This window comes from Vulpes vulpes, chromosome 6, assembly GCF_048418805.1.
Source record: "Vulpes vulpes isolate BD-2025 chromosome 6, VulVul3, whole genome shotgun sequence".
In the NCBI taxonomy this organism is placed as follows: Eukaryota; Metazoa; Chordata; class Mammalia; order Carnivora; family Canidae; genus Vulpes; species Vulpes vulpes.
The window spans coordinates 58,751,158-58,769,148 of NC_132785.1; the positions used below are offsets into that span (position 1 = coordinate 58,751,158).

Sequence of the window (17,991 nt, forward strand, 5' to 3'; positions counted from 1 at the left end):
ATTCACTGTCCTAGCTAGATCTCTGGATAACTTACTGCACCTTCTGTATCAGCACTGGGTGCTCCACCTTGTACTTTTATAGAGACAGCTTCTCTCCTAAAAGCTCATGAACCAACCTCTGCGAGCTTCAGACTTTCCTTCTGGGGCTCCGTTACCTCCCTCAGCCTTCAGAAAATTGAAGAGAGTCAGAGCCTTGCTCTTAATCAGGTTTGGTTTCACGGGATGTTATGGCTGGTTTGATCTTCTATGCAGGTGACAAAAACTTTCTACACATCAGCAATAAAGCTGTTTCACTTCATCATTTGTGTGCTCCCTGGAGTAGCACTTTTCATTTCCAAGAATATTTCCTCTACATCCACAATGTGGCAAACTGTTCAGCACAAGAGGCCTAGCTTTCAGCTTGTCTTGGCTTCTAGCTTTCGATTTAAAGCAAGAGATGTGTCTCTTCCTCTTATTTGAACACTTAGAGTTGACTGCAGGCTTATTAACTGGCCCAATTTCAGTACTGTTGTGTCTCAGGGAAGAGGCCCAAAGAGAGCGACAGATGGGGGAACAGCCAGTTCTGGAGCAGTCAGAGCACAGACAACATTTATTAAGTTCACCATCTCACAAGGCGTGGTTCATGTGCTCCTGAAACAATCACAATAGTAAGAGCCGATACCACAGATCAGCATACTAAATATAATAATAATGAAAAAGTTTGAAATATTGTGAAAATTACACAAATGTGACACAGAGACACAAAGTGAGCAAATGCAATGGACGCCAACTAACTTGCTCTACACTGGGCTGCCACAAATCTTCCATTTATAAAAACACAGTATCTACAAAGCACAATAAAATGAGGTGTGCCTGTACAGAGGAGCACATGCAGTATGCTACCTTCTGTCCTCCCACCACATGCACACACAAGAAAGGGGGCATCCGCCCACCTGCAGAACCATGCGAAATACCAAAGAACAGTCTACAAAGGAGGTCTAAAAGGTGGTGGTGGCCCCAGCAGAGACATGAAGATCAAAGAAAGCTGCTTTTCAGAAGCCAAGGGGAGAGCAGGTACATCGGCCGCCAGTCACTGGCCAGCTGGCAGTGGGGGTCACCAGTGACCTCAGGAAACCAGAGTCAGTAGGGATGCCTAGCAGGCAAAAACAGGTCACACACAAACGACAGGAAGAGAAACAGGAAAAAAAGAAGGGTCGCTAGAAGGAATCGAGATCACAGAAGCATCAGTTTATGGAGATTCTCAAGACAGAAGCATCCAGTGCATGATGCTGCTCCAAAAGAAGAGCTGAAAGGATGGGCAGACTGAAGACTGGGAGCTAGGAAAGTGGAAGCTGGGGGTGCTGCTCGATGGGTCTGATCCAGAACCATCTCTGGGGTAGCAGATTGAGGAAGGTGGTTCAGGGAGAGACTGAGAAGATGGCGGAGTAGGAGGACCCTAAGCCAGCCTCGTCCCACAGATACAACTAGAAAATACTCACATCTATATAAATAACCCAAAGACTCACAAAACAAACTCCACAGCTAAACGTAGAGAACCAGACCACACCAAAGAAAAAATTTGAAGACAGCACAAATATACAGAGGTTAAATAACATGCTACTAAACAATGAACAGGTCAACCAAGAAATCAAGGACATTACATGGAAACAAATGAAAATGAAAATACACACACACGGGGAAAAAAATGAAAACACAAAGGTCCAAAACTTTTGGGATGCAGCAGAAGTGGATCTAAGAGGGAAGTTTATAAACAATACAGGCCTACCTCAAGAAGCAAGAAAAATCGCAATAAACAATCTAACCTTCCACCTAAAGAAGCTAGAAAAAGAACAAGAACCCAAACCGCAAATCAACAGAAAGAAGGAAACAATAAAGATTAGAGCAGAAATAAATGATATAGAAACTAAAAAAAAAAAGAACGGATCAATGAAACCAGGAGCTGATTCTCTGAAAAGATAAGAAAATTGTTAAGCCAGACTCATCAAAAAAAGGGGAGGAGGGTGCTGCGGTGCCTGGCTTGCAACTCCTGATTTTGGGGTTGTCAGTCCAAGCCCTATGATGGGCACAGAACTTACTTAAAAAAAAAGAGAGGGCTAAAATTAAAATCACAAATGAAAAAGAAGAAACAATAACCCAACATTACAGAATACAATTTTAAGGGAAAATTATGAGAAATTATATGCCAAGAAATTGGACAACTTACAAGAAATGGATAGATGCCTAAGAACACATAATCTACCAAAACTAAAGCAGGAAGAAATAGAAAATTTGAACGGACTGATTATTAGCAATGAAACTGAATCAGTAATCAAAACTCCCAACAAACAAAAGTCCAGGACCAGATGGCTTTACAGGGGAATTCTACCAAACATTTAAAGAGTTAATACTTGTTCTTCTCAAACTATTCCAAAAAATATTAGAGGGAGGAAAACTTCCAAACTCACTCTATGAGGCCAGCATCACCCTGATACCAAAAGTAGATAAAGACACCACTGAAAAAGAGAACTACAGGCCAGTATCTCCGAAAACAGAGATACAAACATCCTCAACAAAATATTAGCAAGCCAAATCCAATATGTTAAAAAAAAAATCATTCACTACCATCAAGTGGGATTCATTCCAGAATGCAAGAGTGGTTCAATATTTACAAATTCATCAGTGTGATACATATTAATTTTTTTAAAAAGGAGAAAAACCGTATCTGTTAGTTTAGATGTGATAAAATCCTCAACAAAGTAGTTTTAGAAGAAACATAACCTAGGGGATCCCTGGGTGGCGCAGCGGTTTAGCGCCTGCCTTTGGCCCAGGGCACGATCCTGGAGACCTGGAATCGAATCCCACGTCGGGCTCCCGGTGCATGGAGCCTGCTTGTGTCTCTGCCTCTCTCTCTCTTTCTCTCTCTCTCTCTCTGTGACTATCATAAATAAATAAAAATTTAAAAAAAAAGAAACATAACCTAAACATAATAAACACACATATGAAAAACCCACAGCTAAACCATATTCACTAGGGAAAAACTCAGAGCTTTCCCCCTAAGGGCAGGAACAAGACAGGGATATCCACTCTCACCCCTTTTACTCAACACAGTACTGGAAGTCCCAGCCTCAGCAATCAGATAACATAAAGAAATAACAGGCATCTGAATTTATAAAGAAGTAAAACTCTCACTATTTGAAGAAGACATGATATTATATATAGAAATCCTAGAGATTCCACTAAAAAATTGTTAGAATTGATAAATTAATTCAGTAAGGTCACAGGATACAAAATCAATGTACAGAAATCTGTTGCATTTCTATACAAATAATGAAGCAGCAGAAAGTGAAATTAAGAAAATAATCTCATTTACAATTACACCAAAAATAATAAGATACCTAGGAATAAACCTAACCAAAGAGGTAAAAGAACTGTACTCTGAAAACTGTATAACACTGGTGAAAGAAATTCAAGATGACACAAAGAAATGGAAGATATTCAATGCTCATGAATTACAAGAACAAATACTGTTAAAGTGTCCACACTATCCAAAGCAATCTACACATTTAATGCAATCCCTATCATGATACGAACAACATTTTTCAGCCACAAAAGGCCCCAAATAATCAAAGTAATCTTGAAAAAGAAAAACTGGAGGTATCACAATTCTAGAGTTCAAGTTATAATATTCATAGTAATCAAAACAGTAAGGTACTGGCACAAATAGACACCATATATCAACAGAACAGAATGGAAAACCTAGAAATAAACCCACAATTATATGGCCAATCTCTGACAAAGCAGGAAGGAATATCCATTGGGAAAAAGTCTCTTCAACAAATGGTGTTGGGAAAACTGGACAGCAACACGTAAAAGAATGAAACTGGACCACTTTCTTACAGCTTACATAAAAATAAACTCAAAATGGATTGAAGACCTAAATGTGAGACAGAAATCCATCAAAATCCTTGAAAAGAACACAGGCAGTAATTTCTCTGACATTGTCTATAACAACATCTTTCTAGATATGTCTTCTGAGGCAAGGGAAACAAAAACAAAAAAAAAAAATCAACTATCAGGAGTTCATCAAAATAAAAAGTTTCTGCGCAGCAAAGGAAACAAGCAACAAAACTAACAGATAACCTATTGAATGGGAGAAGATATTTGCAAACAACATACTTGATAAAGGGCTAGTATCCAAAACATATAAAGAACTGTTACAACCCAACACCAAATAATCCATTTAAAAAATGGGCAGAGACACATAGATCAATGGAACAGAATAGAGAATTCAAGTAGACCCTCAACTTTATGGTCAACTAATATTCAACAAAGCAGGAAAGACTATCCACTGGAAAAAAGTCTCTTCAATAAATGGTGCTGGGAAAATTGGACATCCACATGCAGAAGAATGAAACTAGACCATTCTCTTGCACCATACACAAAGATAAACTCAAAATGGATGAAAGATCTAAATGTGAGACAAGATTCCATCAAAATCCTAGAGGAGAACACAGGCAACACCCTTTTTGAACTTGGCCACAGTAACTTCTTGCAAGATACATCCATGAAGGCAAAAGAAACAAAAGCAAAAATGAATTATTGGGACTTCATCAAGATAAAAAGCTTTTGCACAGCAAAAGAAGCAGTCAACAAAACTAAAAGACAACCTACAGGATGGGAGAAGATATTTGCAAATGACCTATCAGATAAAGGGCTAGTATCCAAGATCTACAAAGAACTTATTAGACTCAACAGCAAAGAAAAAAACAATCCAATCATGAAATGGGCAAAAGACATGAAGAGAAATCTCACAGAGGAAGACATGGACATGGCCAACAAGCACATGAGAAAATGCTCCACATCACTGGCCATCAGGGAAATACAAATCAAAACCCCAATGAGATACCACCTCACACCAGTGAGAATGGGGAAAATTAACAAGACAGGAAACAACAAATACTGGAGAGGATGTGGAGAAGGGGAACCCTCTTGCACTGTTGGTGGGAATGTGAACTGGTGCAGCCACTCTGGAAAACTGTGTGAAGGTTCCTCAAAGAGTTAAAAATAGATCTGCCCTAGACCCAGCAATTGCACTGCTGGGGATTTACCCCAAAGACACAGATGCAGTGAAACGCCAGGACACCCGCACCCCGATATTTATAGCAGCAATGTCCACAATAGCCAAACTGTGGAAGGAGCCTCGGTGTCCACTGAAAGATGAATGGATAAAGATGATGTGGTATGTGTATGCAATGGAATATTCCTCAGCCATTAGAAACGACAAATACCCACCATTTGCTTCAACGTGGATGGAACTGGAAGGTATTATGCTGAGTGAAATAAGTCAATCAGAAAAGGACAAACAGGGACTCCTGGGTGGCTCAGCAGTTGAGCATCTGCCTTTGGCTCAGGGCATGATCCCGGGTCCAGGGATCGAGTCCCACATCAGGCTCCCTGCAAGGAACCTGCTTCTCTCTCTGCCTGTGTCTCTGCCTCTCTCTGTGTGTCTCTCAAGAATAAATAAATCTTTAAAAAAAAAGAAAAAAGAAAAGAACAAACATTATATGGTCTCATTCATTTGAGGAATATAAAAATTAGTGAAAGGGAACAAAGGGAAAGGAGAAAAAAAATTAAAAGTAAAAATAAATAAATAAAAATAAAAATGGGCAGAAGACATGAACAGACATTTCTCCAAAGACATACAGATGGCAACAGACATGAAAAGATGCTCAATGTCATTTATCATTAGGGAAATGCACCTGTCAGAATGGCTAAAATCAAAACCACGAGAAACAAGTGTTGGTGAGGATGTGGAAAAAGGGGAACCCTCCTGCACTGTTGGTGGGAATGCAAGCTGGTGTGGTCACTGTAGAAAACAGTATGGAGGGTGCTCAAAAAGTTAAAAATAGAACTACCCTAGGATCCAGCAATTACACTTTTGGGTATTTACCCAAACAATACAAAAACACTAATTCAGAGGGATATGTGTACCCTATTTACTGCAGCATTATTTACAATAGCCAAGATATGGAAGCAACCCAACTGTCCATCGATAGATGGATGGATAAAGAAGATTTGTATATATACAGTGGAATAGTATTCAGCCTTAAATATGAAAGAAATCTTGCCATTTGCAACAACATGGATGGAGCTAGTATATAATGTTAACCAAAATAAGTCAGTAAGAGAAAGACAAATACCATGAGATTTCACTCCTATGAGGAAATTAAGAAATAAAGCAAACAAAGGGGCAGCCCAGGTGGCTCAGCAGTTTAGTGCTGCCTTCAGCCCAGGGCGTAATCCTGGAGACCCAGGATCGAGTCCCATGTCAGGCTCCCTGCAGGGAGCCTGCTTCTTCCTCTGCCCATATCTCTGCTTCTCTCTCTCTGTGTCTCTCATGAATAAATAAATAAATAAAATCTTAAAAAAAAAAAAAAAAGGAAACGAGAAAGACAAATGAAGACAGAGACTCTTAACTACAGAGAACACCCTGAAGTCACCAGAGGGGAAGAGGGCTGGGGGCTGGGGGTAATTAGGGATGGGGAGGATGGAGGGGACAGGCACTGAGCAATGTACAGAGTTGCTGAATCACTATACGGTACACCTGAAAGTAACATAACACTGTATGTTAACTACTACTGCAAGTAAAATAAGAAACTTTGATGAAAAACAAGAAAAAAAGAGGAAGGTGGTCCAGCACCTTGTCCCAGAGGGGTCCCACCCTATACCCACCACAGAGGAAAGCCGAAGGCACACCTGGACCTGTCCCCAGTGAGACTGGAAGTCAAGCACTGAACTATAAAGCAGGCTTTTCTACTAAAAAGGACAGGCACTGATGTGAGGAAGGTGAGCAGGTTGGAAAGCATCTGGTCCCTAGGGAGCCTGGAGCCTTCCTCCCAACCCTCTGCCTCATCACCAGGGCTCACACCGCCCCCTCTGCTGGCCAAGTCAGGCACTGCGTGAGCTTACACAAAACAAAACCTTACCTTGAGATGGTGGAACATTCTATGTGCCAGCCAGGTCTTCCGTTTCCCCAAGGAGAGGCCCAGAATACCTCCTGGGGTTTGGCTGCCTTCCACAGGGCAAAGTCGCTGGCATGCCGCTTGTCGGAATCAACTGCCAACAACAAACGATCAATCAGGGCGAGGATCTAAGGCAAACCCACACAGCATGGCCACAACATCTCAAAGATGCTGCTGCTTCCTATAGATGGCCTCAGATGTGTCTCATTTCCCCACATGTCAGCTGGAAGGACCACCCCACACTGTCACATGTCAGTGACATGCTGGAGTATGCGGTCTCACTGCTGCAGTGGAGATTTCGAATAGCAATCACTGATGCCTCTTCCCAGCGATGCACTGAGCTGAGCTATCTGCCTTCCTCCTTCCTCATTCTTCTCGTGAGAAAGCTGTGTGCCAGCAAATGAGTTTGAATAACTTCTCCCCCCAAAAAGACAATTATAGGGATAAAAAGAGTTACCAGAATACCAATCACACTAGAACAAGAAACCTCGGAAGAAGAGGGCTGGGTGACAGGATACGGGTGTACAAGCCAGTGTTGGGCTCTCTGTTCCAACACCTGAAGCAGCCAAGATGCCCTCCGACAGGTGAGTGGGTAAACAAACCATTCTGTATCCAGACAAGGGAATGCTCTTCAGCACTAAAAACAAATGAGCTATCAAGCCATGAAGAGACACAGAAGATGGCTGAGTTCCGTCCCCAAGGGGCTCTGCCCTTGCCCAGGTCCTGGTGGGAACTGGGGGCTTAAATGCACATTTTCACTGAAATGCATATTAAGTGAAAAAAGATGTCTGAAAAGGCCACGTACTATATGGTTCTAACTTCACAGCATTCTAGAAAAGGCAAAACTATGCAGACAGTAAGAGATCACTGGTTGCCACGGGTTAGGAGGGAGTAAGGGAGGATGGGCAGCTGAAACACAGCGCATGTCAGAGGGCAGTGAAGTGACCATGGGACACTATTGTAGTGGACATGTGTCATTACACATTTATCCAACCCACAGAATATACACCAAGAGTGAACCCTGATATAAACCATGGACTCGCGTAATTATGTGTCCAGACAGGTTCATCCACTGGGGCAAGCATCCTATTCTGGCAGGTGACGTTCATACAGGGAAAGCTGTGCCTGAGTAGCATCAGGGGAACATGGAAAATCTCTGTTCCTTTCCGTCAATTTTGCTATGAACCTAAAAGTGCCCTAAAATAAAGACTAATTCTTTTTAAAGATTTATTTGAGAGAGGGAAGGTAGAGGGAAGGGGCAGAGGGGGAGAGAGAAATAGAGTAGAGAGAGAAAGAACCCCAAGCAGACTTCCTGCTGAGTGTGGAGCCCCACATGGGACTCAATCCCACAAACCTGGAAGCAGACCTGAACCAAAACCAATAGTCAGCTGATTAACCGATTTGGCCGCCCAGGGGAACCCTAAACACAGAAGCATTGCTGATGCTAGAAACGTGTCTCAGAAACACATCCTCTGCTTCCCCAGGGCATGCTGGCATGTGGGCGGTCTAGCGGTTCTCGGTTCTGGCCTTTCAGGAGGGGAGCCAGACATGCATTGAGTAAGAGTAACAGACACCATTTCTGAGGAGTCAAATACTACTGTTAGCAGTTAAATGTAAATGGTATAGTTTGTAGAGCACAGGATAATGACTACAGTCAAAAATTACTTGGAGAATTTGTCTTTTGGGTTTTGCTTGTCTTTATTTGGTTCTCTTAAATAGTATCCTTCTAAAATTATTTTAAATTTACTTCTACACATGTATTTCTTCTCCATAGAAATAACGCCAATCAATAATCACTGGAACAGTGTGAGGATAAATTAAAATATTCCCGAGAATGTGATATATGGTAAAATACCTACTGGGATTTGATATATGGCAATATATATATGGAACCGAGTATGATAGCAGATGGAGAAGAGCGTGAAAATGTGACAGCATGATGAGTGTTCCTGCGGGAAGCCCGCGGACGGGCAAACGTGCCTCCCAGGGAGAAGAGCCAGAGGGCTCTCACAACCTGCCCAGTGAACCTCACACTCTCTAAATTTCCTTTCTTGGAAACAATGAATTAAATTTAAAACACAGCAGGGACGGATGGTCTGGCGCCAGCACCACATCTGAGAGGGAGGAGGGAGGGCCAGGCCTGTGCCCCACACCCCTGTGCCCGAAGTGGGAGGCTGGGGTCCACCCACCTGGCTCTCCAAGTGGACCGGGGACCACACCAACTAGCTTGCCGTACTTGTCTCCTCTCGACTGCAGATCGAAGTAGACATTGCCTATTTTACAAAGGTAATTGAGATTCCATCATTTCTCTGCATCACTGAATTCTATCCAGAAACCAACATTGCACTATATGTTAACTAAGTAAAATTTAAATAATAAAAAAGAAAAATCAGTTCAAAAAAGAATATGAACAATTATTGAAAATTTTTAAAAAAGAATTCATCATTTCTCAATCTTAAATATCAGCATCTATCTAGGCATATTAGCTAACAAGTAATTAGCATATTAGTAACAAGTAATACAGCATCTGGCCTTCACGTGGCCCCTTTATTCTGGCCCCAGATCAGAACAAACACCAGCACCGCTATTTTATAAAAGCACATGTTTGGACACGTCATGAAATGTCCAGAGGTGGAAATGAAAACCCAAGTGTAAGATCTGGTGTCAAATGTTCAGATGGTTTTTTAGTGAGAAGGAAGAGTGAGTGTCACCACAGGCGTGCATCAAGCTCCCAGCTTTTCGCGACGCACCTGCTACCAGGGGAACCCTGTCGAACCCGGATATGTCTACTTAGATCCCAAACACCTCCACACCCGAGCAGATGACGGAGGAGTGGTAGCCCCAGGGGGCTGTGTCCCCGCAGCCACACCATCAGATCTCTATCCTGAACTGGGGGGGTTGGGGAGCAGCTCGGCACAAGGACCCCAGGTGGGTCAGTCCTCTCCACCTAGAGCCTACACCCGAGCTCCAACCACGCTGGGGACGAGCCAGGGGGCTACAGTGCGAGCGGCTATCCAGGAAGCCAGAACACAAACAGCACTCCGACAAGGCTTTATAAGAAACTGCTCTTTCACGGAGGACACATCTCTTGTTATCAATTTGCTGAACAAACAGTTCTTCACAAAGGTTCAAAATTCAAATTACAACCAAGTTTTTGTGGAATTGTCACAAAGTCCAAATTAATGGAGTCTGAGTTAATGGCATCTTATTTTAATTATTTTATTATTATTTTAATAATGCTATCGTTATTAAAAACGCACAATAAGGCTTTGTAATTAAGTGATAAAACAAGCAGCATCTCTTGCTAAGGCACGTTTGGACCTCTGCTCCTCTGGGCTGCTTGTCCCAAGTCATGTTTTGCAGCAGTGGGAAGACTACGTCTGTATTTTCCGGGGCAAACTCAGGTTCAGTCACCCAAGCCCCTTAAAAACAAGTTCTTCTTGGAGACAAAATCTCAATATAGCAAATGAGGTAAAGTAAAAACACTGTTCTGATGTAAGCATCAGTAATTGAGACAGGCAGCACCCGTGTCTGGGGCCCCAGGGGCCCTGCGTGTGTATCTGTGCTTGCAGGTAGGACCGCTGTAAGAAGGGTTCTTACAGAACCTGCAGAAACTGTGTCTAGTGTTATGCTTTATACTTTGTTATTTACTTGCAACAAACATTGCAAGACCCACATGTCCCAGCTCTGGGCTGGGCATGCTAGTGGGTCACTAGAAGCAAAAGTTTTTCTGATCCCAGAAGTGACAAAATATGAGTGCGTTAATGGCACGCTGAGGCAGACAATGCCGGGCAACCAGTGGGCACAGCACAGGTGCCAGAGTTGGGGTGGAGGTCTGCAAGAAGAGATATCCTGGGAGGGAGACAGCTCTGGTCAGGTGCACAGGATGCGTGGGATTTGGGTCGAGAAGGGCTGGAAGGGGGAGGTGAGGCTGAGGGTGACGGTGAGCCCTGGGGCAGCGGACAGTGGGCAGCATGGCCAGGGGTCAGCAGTGGGTAGCGGAGGCCGGAGGGGCAGCTCCACGCAGGGGGATGCAGGGAGGCCCAGGTGCATTTGGGGACACAGCAAATCAGTAAAGACAATAAATCGCGTCTACTTTCTCAAAATCCAACGGGTATTCACCCAATGATCCATTTCAATAGCACAACCCCTACCTTGTGCTGTTGAATAAGCGTGCCCGTTAGCAATGATGCCCTCGATGAAAGAAATGATCTGGGGGATGGTTTCGGTTACCCTCACGTACACCGTGGGGGGCAGGACCTGGCAGGAAGCAAAGGAGAAACGACGATCCCTGGGTGAGACACATTGGTCAGCCACAGGGCTCCCATAGTTCACTCTCCCCACTTGCGACAGGCAGACGCCACAACACACGCTACCTTCAAGGCTGCCATGTCCTGTTTAAATTCCTCTTCATAGAGGTTGGCGAGAGAAGCAGGTGACATGTTCATCTGCAGAGAGACGAGGCGGGCTGGTCAGCAGGTTGGGCTCCCCACCCCTGCGACTGGCCTCCGTGGGCCCTGTGTGCTCCCAAAGGGGCCTTGGTTTTAGGTCCCAAACTCCTTCTAGTATCTCACCTAATCACAAAGTCACCCCGTCCTCTGGTCAGAGAGAAAACAGGAATAAACAATATCATGATTTCTGTTACATAATTCAAAACAAAACCCCAAAACACACAACAAAGCTTCCACTTTTCTAGGGCAAGGGCAAGTTCGATTAATCTATTCTACGTAATAACCAGAAACTTGAGTTTCTATCTTATCCCTTATGCCTTGGGGAGCAAGAAAACACGTCAAAAATACATGAAAGAGGAACTCTCTAAGAAGTGTTTTGAAAGCAACAGAGCACCTGAACATAGGGCAGCAGGCGGGTGGCCGGGCTGGTGGTGGCTGGGGGAGCAGTGGGCCAGTGGCTGGGAGGAGGGGACATGGTGGCAGTGGGGGGTGGCCGGGGTGGGGGGTGGCAGGGGGCAGTGGACAAGTGGCTGGGCTGGGTGGTGGCAGGGGGAGCAGCGGGCCAAGGGCTGGGCTAGGGGGTAGCAGGGGGAACAGCGGGCCAGTGGCTGGGAGGAGGGGACACGGTGGCAGTGGGGGGTGGCCAGGCTGGAGGGTGGCAGGGGGCAGCAGGCGGGTGGCCAGGCTGGGGGGTGGCTGAGGGCAGTGAGCGGATGGCCAGGCTGGGGGGTGGCAGGGGGAGCAGCGGGCCGGTGGCAGGGAGGAGGGGACATGGTGGCAGCGGGGGGTGGCTGGGCTGGGGGGTGGCAGGAGGCAGCAGGCGGGTGGCCGGGCTGGGGGGTGGCTAGGGGCAGTGGGCAGGTGGCCAGGCTGGAGGGAGCAGTGGGCCGGTGGCTGGGAGGAGGGGACACGGTAGCAATGGGGGGTGGCCAGGCTGGGGGGAGGGGCAGCAGGTGGGTGGCCGGGCTGGTAGGGGTGCAAGAAGTACAGGCAAACCCCATAGACAATTCTTGATTCTCAATTTCTGAGCGCAGGGCATTCAGGGGCACGGCCCTCCAGTCCCAAGGGCTCCGAAGGCACTGGCACACAGAACTGGGCTTCCTGAAGCATTTTTTACTTTTCAGCAGAAAAAAAAGCTCTAAGACCAAAAGCATGAAAGGACCAGAAGCCGCTCCCCCCCTCAACCAGCATCTGCAGCTCTTGCTCCTCCAGCCCCTACCAGGGCTCCCCATCCTGCCGAACACACTGCAGCTCCAGGACCGCAATAAACTTTCTCAAGTGAGATGCCACCTCCAGCCCTGTCACTCTGCAGCCACATTCTTCCCTGCCCAATGCCCCAGAAAGGCAATCATCCTAGAAACTTCAACCACCAAACATTTACTGAATAAATAAATCTGGTGAGCAAAGTGACTTTTCAGCTGTGTGGCCGTGGCCAAGGCAATGAACTTCTGTGCCTTCAGTTTTTTTTTTGTTTAAGATTTTATTTATTTATTCATGAGGGACACAGAGAGAGGCAGAGACACAGGCAGAGGCAGAAGCAGAAACCTGATGTGGGACTGATATCAGGACCCCGGGATCACGACCTGAGCCAAAGGCAAATGCTCAACCACTGAGCCACCCAGGTGTCCCAGCCTTTGGCTTTCTTTCCAACACAGAGATGATCCCACCTAACAACCCCCAAGATTGCTACAAGGATTCTGTGCACATCTGGGAAAGACAACCAGGCTCCCAGACACATGTCTGCATCCCCTTCTGGAACTGTAGCACCTTGCACACACCGCCTGCACCCAGCTCCCTCTCTCCGCTACCACCACCATCCCACCCTGGCCGTGCACTCGGAGCTGCTAGCTCCCCAGGCCCCCTCCTCACACCCTCTTCTGCTGGGACACATGCAGGTTCACTTCTAAGCTACAGACTCAGACACCAGACTGCTGGTTGGGGGGCAGGTACACGCAAAAAATAAAAAATGTCTCCTGACCCCACGGAGGGTGCACGGGTCTGAAACCTGAGCGAGCCCTGAATGCACAAGGGGCATATTTGGGGACTTAAGCAACGTGACTGCTAACAAATGCCTTCTCGCTGTAAGTAACATGTACTCTGAACGTCTCGTGTTCAGGAGCCGCTTATGTTAAATGATCTATAATCACCATACCCATTTCTCCACTGGCTCATGGCACTCTTCTTGTTCATTTGTAGGAAGTGTTTTTACATGAAAGAAATTAACCTTTTATCTCTGATATGAATTTCAATTATCTTCAGTCTTTCAACTCTGTGGTTATTTTATGTCACACAGAAAATGTCACTTCTATATTTAGCCATCCTTTGTATTTCTCAATCTTTTCCCACAAATGGCTCCTGGGTTTGATAACAGAGTGTTAGGAGAGTGTTCCCCAATATGAGGCTATAAATAGGGCATTTAGTAATTCGTAGTTCCATTTCTTTCACATTAGACTCCAATCTTCCTCGATCTGGTTGTGAGGCACACATCCAACCTGGGTTTATTTTTTTTCCCCAGATGCTTACCTAACTGTCAACACTTTTTTACCAGATAATTTTTCTCTTCTCCACTGATTTGAAATGCCACCTTTATCACAAACAAATTTCTATTATTTACCATGTCTATTTCCAACTTTCCAGTGTGTCCCCTTATCTGTCTGCTCATGGTATCTGTACAATGTACCTGTACAATGATATTTAACTTCTACAACCTTGGGGCCGCTGGGTGGCTCAGTCGGTTAAGTATCTGCCTTCAGATCAGGTCAAACTGAGGTCATGATCCCGGGGTCCTAGGATCAAGCTCCACATGGAGCCCCCCATGGGGTCCCCTGCTCTGCAGGGAGCCTGCTTCTCCCTCTCCCTCTGCCTGCCACTCCCGCTGCTTGTGCTCACTCTGTCAAATAAATAAAATCTTTTAAAAAGTAAAAAAATAAAAAATGTCTACAACCTTCACAGTGACAAAAGCACACTGGTGAATGCTTGGGGACAGGATGGCAAAGCGGGAAGGATGACAAGGGGCAGAGGCAGCTTCTGGGAGCGAAGGACAGAGATGTTCACCCTGACACTGGTGATGGGTTCACAGGTGCACAGGTTTCATCCTGCTGTACACCTCGTGTGTACTCCACGCAATTTATTGTAGGTCTGTTTGACCTCAAAGCTGTGCCCAAAAAAGGAAGGAATATGTGAAAGTAAAAAATTATCTCTAGCTTTATAAGTGTTTTTTGGGTTTTTGTGTATGTTTTTAAAGATTTATTTATTTGAGAGAGAGAGAGAGAGAGAGCATAAGCAAGGTGGGGAGGGGCAGAGGGAGAAGCAGACTCCCACTGAGCAGGGAGCCTGATGCAGAACTCGATCCCAGGACCCTGACATCATGACCTGAGCTGAAGGCAGACGCTTCACCGACTGAGCCACGCAGGTGCCCCGCTTTAAAAGTGTTTTATTTTTTAAAGATTTTATTTATTTATTCATGAGACAAAAAGAGAGAGAGAGAGAGAGAGAGGAGAGAGAGAGAGGCAGAGACACAGGCAGAGGGAGAAGCAGGCTCCATGCAGGGAGCCCAACGTGGTACTCGATCCCGGGATCACACCCGGAGCAAAAGGCAGACGCTCAACCACTGAGCCACCCAGGCGTCCCTAAAAGTGTTTTAATATTAGGCAGGACTACACCCTCCTTAACACGCTTCCTTCACAGACTTCTCCTGGCCCCAGAGGAATGTTAAAATCCATGTGTCTAGTTCTGAAAGGGCGGGGTGGTTGTAAGGACGGACACACACACACACACACACACACACACTCTCTCTCTCTCTCCTTTGAATGACCTGTCCAACACCACACAGCCCAAGCCAGCAAGCCCTGCTCCACCTGAGGCTCCTCCAGCTCACACGCACGAGCCTGAGGGGCACGGTTCGGAAACGCCAAGTGACGGTGAATTGTAAGCGGGACACCAGTCTATTGCTGGCCTTGCACAGAGGAGTGGAATTGTGTTTTAAAAGAAAGTTTTCAAATTTAATCTTTGGGCAGCTGGTCACACCACGTATCTGGACAGCACTGCTCTCACTCCCCAAAAAACAAACTGCACACGGCAGGTGCCGACAGGCGGTCTCGGCGGTAGATTTCAGGTTACTGCCCAGCTCGCCATGACTGTCAGGAACCGTCTCAAGCTGGGGCCCCGAGCAAGGGCCCCAGGGCTTTGGTCTCAGCCTGTGTCCAGCCCTCTTCCCACAAAGAAAGGCAATAGGGGCTAGTGTCCCGAAACCCAGAAAGAATACCTTTGGCTTGAGTCACTCTGACACATTCGTTCCAATTTCTCCTACAGATGTGCCAATGCCAGTGTACCGCTCCTCTTGTAGCTCTCGCCCCAAAAATCCTCCTGTGGTTTTTACCCCTACAAACCTTAACACTGCACCAAAAATTAAAGTCAAGGGAGTGATTCAGGAAAGTGTAATATTGTAATTTCAAATATTGTAAAAGTGAGTGCTGGAGCAGATGGTGTGAAGAGTATTGCCATCACTTTAAAAAGTTGCATTAGATAAAAAATAGCCTTTTTGCCAGATACTAAAGAACCAGTAGATGCTTTCATAACCCTGTTTCAGACACATGTTTTATCATCTTAGAGACATTATCTTGAGAAAAGCTATTCAGTGCCACATTAGTATCTGACACAGAGGGAAATCTCCAGGCATCAAAAATTAAATGCTCTATACATACAGAATTTTTAAGTGAACCTACCCATAGGCTATGGATAATACAACTCACAAAAGTAACAAGCGACACCTCCTGTGGCATTTGTGAAATCCTCTAAGTAACCTCCTTCCTGCTGCCTTCACCTGGTGCTGCCGCCCCTCCTCCTAAAGTCTGCCCCTCCCCGCCAGATGTCCTCCACAACCCTGCCCGCCCCTCATCTGAGCTCCTCAGCTCCTTTCCTTTTCCTTTTCCCTTTCCTTTCCTTTCCTTTCCCCCTACCCCTTACCAGGCCTTTCAGGGGCACTTTCACCTCCAATTCTGAAGATTCACAACAGAGCCCAGTTCATCAAGTGCAGAGATCCACACGTGCTGTCTCGGTCCTGAGTGAGGGCAGATCAGACACTCAGTGGGTCACCTTCCTCGGGAACAACTCCTCCTGCTGCCTGGTCCCTTCCAACACCGTGCTCACTATGCCACAGACCACAGCTTTCTTGTTACCAGCTCCCCGCCCTCCCAGCAGGCCTTCCTGACCCTAGATGCTCAGCACCTCTGGGCTCAGCCTTCCCAGTGAAGGCCCTGGGCCCCCTCCTTAGCTCCTTCAGGGACCGTTCCAGCACATCCCAGAGAACAGCACGGCTCCGTGCCCCCACCCCTCCCCAGTCTGTCCTACCCGTGGACCAGACAACGCTCCTTTCCTCCTCCTGTTTGCTCAAAAGCTTCACTCTACAATCCAAAGGCTATGTCCCCGGCGAGTGGCTGAGCACAAACTGAGGTCAGACAGCCCAGGACAGACACCCCCAAGCTCAGCCCCCTTGCCCTCTACACTCTGAACACAGGGTACTGTGGGGTTGGCCATCTGGTGCCAGCAGTGGGAGCCCCTCGCTCCTCGCTCTGCCTCCCGGCTGTCCCCTCCCATCTCTGCCCCTTACCTGCACTCCCCACAAAGGAATGGCTCACCTGGGCCCCAGGGCCTTGGCTGGACCAAGGGGACACCTGACCCCAGGGGCAGAGAGAGAGTACCAGGGACAGTGATGAACCCCAAGCCTGGCCTGCCCACCCTTCACTTTCGGCCTATGGCATCTTCTGACACCAAGTGTGCCTTTCTCACCTCCAGCCACTTGGGCTGTCCACCTGCAGCTGGATGTCCCACCATTCAACCCTCTCCTGACACTAACTCCCCGGGTCAGCACAGACCCCATGGGACTGCCCCCTTAAGACGCCAGGCACATCGGGTCCTTGGGCCACCCAAACTTCTGCCACAGAGTCTAAAGTTGGGGGTTTGATACGAATCACAGAACTCAGGAAAGCACTCCACTTACTCCAAACAATCCTCAGTTTATCATAAAGGACACAGCTCAGGGGCAGCATGGGACAAGGGCTGAAGCTCCCAGACTCTCTCCAGCGCCACCCTCCCAGCACCACCCGTGTTAATCAGCCTGAAGCGCCGAGCCCCTCTCCCCCATTTCAGGGGTGTTTTTTTGTTTTGTTTTTGTTTTGTTTTGTTTTGTTTTTTAAAGATTTTATTTATCTATTAGGGAGAGACACAGAGGCAGAGGCAGAGACACAGCCAGATGGAGAAGGAGAAGCAGGCTCCACGCAGGGAGCCCGATGCAGGACTCGATCCCGTGACTCAGGATCACGCCCTGGGCCAAAGGCAGACGCCCAACCACTGAGCCACCCAGGCGTCCCTCGGGGGTGTTTATAGAGGCTTCAGTATATAGGACAGTTGATTAATCACTGGCCACCGGTGATCAGCTCAAGGCAGGAGTGGGGGCGAAAGTTCTCAACACTCTCTGTGGCTGGGTCTCTGGGACCCCAGCCTCCGTCCTAAAGCTCTCGAGGGGCCCAACCATGATCTCA

The 17,991-nt window shown here is 46.6% G+C and overlaps 1 protein-coding gene across 12 annotated transcripts in view; it reads right to left on the reverse strand.

The window, feature by feature from the left end:
• The window catches only part of CARS2 (cysteinyl-tRNA synthetase 2, mitochondrial), a 69,638-nt gene that overhangs the window by 45,475 nt on the left and 6,172 nt on the right, over positions 1-17,991 (reverse strand). For 11 of the 12 annotated variants that reach the window (XR_012002058.1, XR_012002059.1, XR_012002061.1 and 8 more), the window contains exons 4-7: positions 11,378-11,449; positions 11,156-11,261; positions 9,191-9,274; positions 6,966-7,095 (exon numbers count right to left, since the gene is read on the reverse strand). The exons of the other annotated variant lie outside the window; for it this stretch is intronic. Coding sequence is in view for 7 of the 11 variants with exons in the window: in XM_072761019.1 (XP_072617120.1) it covers positions 6,966-7,095; positions 9,191-9,274; positions 11,156-11,261; positions 11,378-11,449 (392 nt within the window). In the remaining 4 variants the exon portion in view is untranslated. The remainder of the gene's footprint in view (positions 1-6,965; positions 7,096-9,190; positions 9,275-11,155; positions 11,262-11,377; positions 11,450-17,991) is intronic. 12 annotated transcript variants of the gene reach the window in all.